At 36.5% G+C, this 7,480-nt stretch overlaps 1 protein-coding gene across 1 annotated transcript; it reads right to left on the bottom strand.

Moving 5' to 3' along the window:
- Positions 1 to 2,014: 2,014 nt before the first annotated feature.
- On the bottom strand, positions 2,015 to 5,771 carry FBXO43 (F-box protein 43; the record flags this gene model as incomplete). Its single annotated transcript, XM_079533280.1, has 4 exons — positions 2,015 to 2,263; positions 2,356 to 2,541; positions 3,355 to 3,457; positions 4,306 to 5,771. 4 exons carry the CDS (start codon positions 5,769 to 5,771, stop codon positions 2,015 to 2,017), a joined length of 2,004 nt encoding a protein of 667 aa, XP_079389406.1.
- Positions 5,772 to 7,480: the final 1,709 nt, after the last annotated feature.

Below are 7,480 nucleotides of genomic sequence, written 5' to 3'. Positions count from 1 at the left end.
CTTTCTCAAAACCTTGTAGTAAGAAAGAATTCTGGTGCTGGAGAATAGGCAAAACATTTCAGGAAACTCCTGACCATTAGCATCCTATTGCTTCTACCTAAGGACCACATTTGCATCCTTCTTCTCTATACTGGAAAGGAATGTTAGCACGTGATAAACCTTAGTCATTAAAGCTGCAGCAGCACTGAGCAAATATCAGGTTAAGGACTCCAAGAGTTAATTCAGCCAAGTAGGAAAAAGATAATGGGCATCAATCCCTCAACACCCTGAAACTATTTTATTTTACAAAGTAAGAAACTGTGTTCTCCTCTGCTGTTATATATATATTTCATATATATATACATAAAAATCTTCCAGTTCAAGACCTACCAGACTAACCATAGGCAAGAATAATACAAAGGTTTAACAGAATGCAAATGAATACAGAGTTAGAGCACTGATAATTGACTTAAACATTATTTTCTGGCAGATATATTGAGTTGATCTCGTCTTTAATGATATCATCCTTCGTTATTAAGGTTAGTACTAAAACTTTGGCATTTTACCAACCATGCTGTTTCACCCTCTACCATGCTACAGAATCCAAGTATGCTGAAAGTACTAACCAAAATACAATAGTTAGAAATGAGAAATAGGAAGTTATATCTTTAGAACATCCTAATATGAGCTGAATTGGTGCTTTTCTCTAATTCAACAGATAAAATGGAAGGAAAAAAGTCCGAAATTGCAATGAATAATTTTTAAACTATAAAAGGATATAGGAATAAGTATGAGACAACTACAAGGCAAGATAAAATAAAGTATGCACCTTATAACTTACTTGAAAGCCCATTTTATCAAGCTATCTTTTAAATACAGCCCAGTCCTAAGGCTTACCTGCAAATACACACGGTGAAGTTAAAGTCTCGAACAACACATGGTCCAAAAAACAAATAAAAGAGAGAAAGGAAGGGAAGGAGAGAGGAAACAGCTGACTACAAGCACTCCAAAAGAGGCTTATGATAAAAAAAAATCTCCGTGAAGATGGAATAGTAAATATCAAGTATCCAAGTAGAAAAATATCAACTGGGGAAGTAAACTGAGATTGTATCTCCATCATGTAAGTAGTGTTGTCTTCTGTTGTCAGTATTTACTCAAAATTTGATGTCTGGGAGGAAGACTGAATTATTTTTCTGCAAAGGGTCAATATGTTAACTCAAGTACAAAATCAGTGAATTCTCTTTATTAAGTCTAAAAGAGGAGAAAGGATAATTTCTATCCTTTAATTCAAGCAAAAATATGAAGATGATCAGTATCTGGAAGCTGAAGTAATACCTCACTAAACACATAGCCTAAGTCCGTAACAGTAGAGTGATACAACACCTTCTTTAGATATGTGATATATGCTGTGTCACCTGCAGTTTTCAAGTCAGTTTTCAAAGAAAAAAATATAAAAAACAGTAGAATCGATCATCACTGGAGCAACACTTTGATTTAGACTACTCTTCTACTGACTTGCACTATGGAGTCTAAGAACAACAGAATTATTATTCTAATTATGCAGAAAAATGCATAAAATTCAGACAACTAATGCATTCTTTTTGTGGTATCACCATTTATACAGATAGAAGTACTTGCAGGTACAACTTTTAAAGTAAATATTTTAAAAATAAGTGAACAATAAAGAAATTTCCAAAAACATTCTTTAAAAATCATTTTCTTTAATTTGTCATTAAGACAAGAATTGCATTTTTAAACACCTATGAGATGCTGTAAGCTAGATATTGAAGAATACATTTAAGATACTTTATTGAATAATTAAGATGTTAGTAAGTGCTTAGCTACTACATGACAGGTAAAACAAAACGTTTTAAAATATTCACTTTTTTCAAAAAGAAAAATGTACTGAATTAAGATATGTACACGTGAAATTATCTTGATAAGCAAAGCTACATCCGATTAGACTTCCAAGATGTCAGTACTTAGGAAGAAGGGGAAAAGGAATGAAATGTAAGGACTTGCGTGCCTTACAGATTTAGAGTCTTTTTAAATTTCTTTTGCTTTGGGCACTTCCTGGAGGAGCATCTTTTTTGTTCTTCTGTTTTGCTGATAAGCTGTTACATTCTTTAGACCCATGGAAAGCATGCAGACATAAAATACAGAACTCAAAGGCACAGGCCTCTCTGCTACATAGCCCCCATTTCTTTACCAATTGATACTTAGCAGGATATTGACATCTTGGACAGGGTTTTAGAGCTTCGTCAGTGAATAGAGTTTTAGCAACCTGTAGCAAAAAGGAGGGAGAGAAAAATAAGTTAGTTCTCATAAGTGAGAATTTTCTTAGAACTGAAAGTGACAAATTTCTTGGCTACCTACTTTTATGTATTCTTCCTGTCTACTGGTTGACTGGGGAACAGAACTGCATCTCCTGGGTGTAAGTTCAGTGTAAGAGGGTGGTGTTTGCAGTCCAGGAGTTCTGGCTTGAGCTTGAACTGGTCTTAGAGCAGATCTGTTGAGGACATTAAGTCTTGTGGCAGCATCTTCAGTTTTCAATAAGTGTTCCTGTAAAAGTTGATAATTATAAGGGGGATGAGAAGGAAGCAAATCAGAGCTTTATTTACTTCAGAATGTTTTTGCTTCCTAAGTTTTCTCCTTGCAACACCACAACAGAATATGTACAGTGCATGTATTTCCATTAAACATTTGTATTTAGTAAGGAGACAAGATAGGAACCACAAAAAATAAAGTCCCATGAGCAGGGTAAACAAACCAACAGTATTTAGCACTTGATTACTTTCACATCGGTCCTCACGTTTCTGAAACAGAATGCATCTCAATAGCAATCACAAAGCTACCAAACATAAGTTCTGTCACAGCTAAAGCATTGTGTGCACACATGGAGAATCTCCTGAAAAATGCATATTTATATTAATAATACATTTAATTTCTAGAAAGCTCTTAAGAACCATCTGTGTTTCCCTCTGTTCAAGTATACCATGAAGAAGATAAGATACTGGCAGCTCTGAAAAATAATCGGGAAGTAGTACAGAATTCCAATGGACTGTAGACTAGAGTGAAATGAGAAATACCATGATATAGAGGTGTTAGAAGCTATTTTAAAGACCCCAGGCTAGAATCACTTGATGAAAATATGCTCAGGGTGTAGGGGAAGGAAATCACATGGTTTTAACAGGAGTACTCAAAGTAGGAGCAGATGAAAAGCAGTAAAATCAAAGCAATGACATTCTCATGTTAACATGCTAGAACTGTTGCTATTAGCTACCTTTAAAAAGCTTAGTGCACCCTCTGTCTCAAATACTTTAATACACGGGAAAAAAAAGCAACCAAAAACATTACCTTTGAGACAACCCTTACCTCAGCTTCTTCTTTCAGCTGTTTTATGTATGACTTCCTCCTCCTGTCTGCTCTTTTATCTTGTACAATGATTTCACGCCAGTTTTTGCTTACTTTCCAAATGCTGGAACAAAGGAATGAAAAATTATCCACTCACAATTTTTCAGGGTATGACAGAAAACAGTATATATGTACCTTGTTAAGACTTTCACAGACTTCTTGTGATTTTATAAAGTACTTCTATATACTACAGAATTGTAGTATACCACTGCATGGTCATAAAACAAACTTCACACATTCTGCACCATTGCACAGTACACATAGAAGAATCTAGTGAATAACTGCAGTATAAACAGCATAGCACATCTTTGGCTCACCAAATTAAATACATTTTTTCCCACATAAGCCATTTAATTTTGCTCCTAAACTTATATTTCTAAGCATTAAGTATTCTGACAATATCTATGTCCTGATAATTCTACCTATTCCTTTTGTAACACATGTGACACTCCTCTTGATTTCTTTGAATTAAGTGACAACTTCCACTGATTTCAGAAAATAAATCCAGAACATTAAGCAATATTCTTCGAGCTCTTTCGTCTTTGTGCTTAGAAATAACTGAGGAAATTAAATATGCAAGAAAAATGATTGGAAACTTGTACTAAGAATAACTGACTTTCTAGATTTGAAAAAGAATGTCAGTGTTTTAAAATTTACAAGTAGTGTGACAGTTTCAATTTAATCTCCCCTTTTATTTTTCCCTCTAATTCCTGTATACAAAGTATTATTAGAACTACGTAGAAATAACCACTTAGTTACTTGTGAAAAACCCCTTTTAATTTCCCCTAAATTACACAAAAATATATATATATTGACAATTCCCATTATTCCAGAAATTACCCTAATTTATTCACAGAAACATTTTCAAAATTTAATGGGGTAGAGAGAAGGCAGAACAGCAGTAGTACCTACCTGCATAGACTTTCCACTGTCAAAGCATCTAAAACAATAGCAAGAACATGTTTTAAATTTCTGTATTTTAATTCAGTTAAAATATCTAACTTTTCAAGGCCCATTTTCTTGCCAATAAGTCCAGCAAGAACATGTTTTAATGCAACTATTTGTGTTCCAACAGTATTCTTTGATATTTGATTTTTGTCTGATCTTTGTCTTTGCAAGCAAATTTCATGGACTACTTGCAGAGCTGGAGTTCTTGAGAGATCTCCATAATTTACAGCTGAGTCTTTACTCGTCTGTTCCTTTAAAACTAATCCATGGTCTTCTGTGACAAAGCTTCTTTCTTCCACTAACATACGTGCTGAATTAGGACTGCCATGATGGTCTTCTGTCTCCGACTGTGAGCCCTGTTCCTGAAGAGTTGACAACCTTCTCACTCGTTCAATTTTCCTTGCCTTTCTTTTAATATCCAGAATTTTGGAACCTTCTTTGCGTTTTCGAAAGCTCTCTTGAAAAGAACCCTCATGATCAGACAACAAGTCTCCTGATTTGTCCAGTTGGAGTGAATTATATCCGCTATCCTCAGGTGTTGAAATATTTGGGTAACTTGCCAGTTTAACAGAGGGATTGTTTCCATCGCACAGCTCAAAGTTGAAGTTCTCTACAAGACTATCAATAGAATTCAGGATCTTGCTATCATTGGCCTCAGGTAACACATTGCAAGTAGGAGTCTGAAGCAACCCTTCACTAACACTTAAAAGGACACTCTCACTGAATTCATTAGTGTTACTAGCAGTAACATCCTTACCCTCAATTGGAGAAAAACATTCTGTTTCCAGCAGTGAGGGATCCTTACATTTGGACTCATCTAGAGTAGAAGTCCTTTGTTGTGAAAAGGATAGTCGCCGTTTTGGGCAATCAGGACTAGAGCCCTCAGTCTCCGCAGTGCTACCTCTCAGGGTGTTGCAACTTTCATCTTTCAAAGAGTGTGAAGCAGTTTGTGACAGTTTTTCTTCAGAGCTCAGAACAGAAGGGAATAGTTTTTTCCTGCTGCTCCCTGAAGAACCAACTTGTTTTTCACAGCTTCCTACAGCTGCACCAGCCTTCAATAAAAGCAGCCTCCTGCGTAACGAGGAGCCTTTTCTACCTGCTTTCGGGGTTTCAAAAAAATATGTGCTCCTGTTTGCTTCTCTTCTATCTGATAAGGAGATAGAATTCATTTCATTTTCAATAGATGACACAGAACAGAGGTCATTTGGACGAATATGGTCAGAATGCTCTTGTAGCAAAGATAAACTTGTTGCTCTCGGTGTTTCTTTATGTTCTGCATCAGGATCTTTTAATGACTCATTGCACCTGCTGTCCAGAATTACTGAAGTGGAACGAGTGTCTTTAAAACTGGAGCCTTTAAAACTGCTGCTGGGAGACGTTAACCTATTTCTTTTAATAATATTGAACGCTACTGAATGACTATCTGACATCTTCTGCTTTGCACTTTAACTCTGTAAATGAAGACAGCAGTGTTATTTTTGAAACAAACAATGAAAACAATCACCCCGGAAGAGTAAAAAGCAGCCTTGTGTAAATCTACAAATACATGTTAAAAAAAAGTATTTTCATTAGCCTTAATAGAAACAGTGCTTATACGTGAGTACAAAGATTAACTTTGTACAGTCAAGCATGTTGTTAGAATGATCAACTTCCCCCTTATCCCAACAGGATTGAATTTTTTTGTTATTTTTTTTTATCAGCAGTGTTACTGATTCATGAAATCACAAGCAGTAGCCCCCAAGAGCTAGCAGAAGATCTGATAATAGATTAACTAATGAGAAAATAACTTTTACATTAGAAAAAGAGAAGATTAGCTGTGAAGAGACAAGTCTACAGTTCTCCCTATTGTAGCTTCCACAGTAGCCAGACGGAATAAAATTTGACCTCCGGATGCAAAGCAGACAACATATTCTCATCTGCCTAATACTTAAATGTTATTTTGTAAAGGTGTGTGTTTTCACACAGGTCTGTAGATAAACTAAGTGGGAACTATGTGGGAACTTCAACATAAACTTAACAAGTACGGAAGTTCTCAAGAGCTACTATATGTTCTCCTCCAACCAAAAATAATAAATAGTTGATGCATGCATTTAAGTAATAATTGTAAGAACACAAAATGACTGATTTTTGCCATCCAGTAATGTGGAGTTTCTTTACATTGCCCCAAATTGCAATAGGTTGCACAAGATATAATAGTGATAAAGGAGATATTATGAACAACGCTGTTATGGAGGGGTGTTCTCACAGGAAGGAAAAAAAAAAATCAGAAGAGTCTCAAAGTTTGAAATGGCAGATTTCAGTGGGCTGTTGCTGGCCCAGCAGGTCTGGTATCCAAGAACTGGCCCACCAAGAACTGGAATCTTGGAATAAAAATCTAGAATTTATCACTGAAGTTTTAGACCAGACAAAACTGCAATTTTTATAGGTGGCTTAAACAACAAACATTAGGACACTGCTACTAACAGCACTGACCTAGTCAGGAATTAAGCCACCAAGTACAGCTGAGGCAAGCCCAAAGTCCTAGGGAAAGAAGGGGGGAAGAAATTATCCTGCGATGATCTAGGGTCAATTTTCAAATGATGAAGGCACTCTGTAGGATCATTGCAATATAAACATACTTTCATAGAATCACCAAGATTGGAAAAGATCTTTAAGATCATCCAGCCCAATCATCCACCCATCACCAGTATTTCCCCCACTAAACAACGTCCCTTAGTACATCCGTACATTTCTTGAACACCTCCAGGGAAAGTGACCCAACTACCACCCTGGGCAGCCTGTTTCAGCACTTGATCACTCTTTCAGAGAAAAAAAATTTCCAAAAATCCAACTTGAACCTCCCCTGGCACAAATTGAGGCCATTTCCTCTAGTCCTATTGCTAGCAACAAGGAAGAATAGGTCAACTTTCAGGCAGCTGTAGAGAACAGTGAGGTCTCCCAGAGCTTCCTCTTCTTCAGGCTGAACAATCCTAGTTCCTTCAGCCGCACCCCATAAGAGCTGTGCTGCAGACCCCTCACAGCTTTGTAGCCCTTCTCTGGGCACCTTCTAAGGACCTCAACGTCCTTCTTGTAGTGAGGGGCAAAAAAACCGAGCACAGTACTCAAGGTATGGCCTCACCAATGCTGAATATATAGAGAA

Source organism: Tetrao urogallus (assembly GCF_951394365.1).
Source record: "Tetrao urogallus genome assembly, chromosome: 3".
Lineage (NCBI taxonomy): Eukaryota > Metazoa > Chordata > Aves > Galliformes > Phasianidae > Tetrao > Tetrao urogallus.
This window is presented reverse-complemented; position numbering and strand designations above follow the sequence as displayed.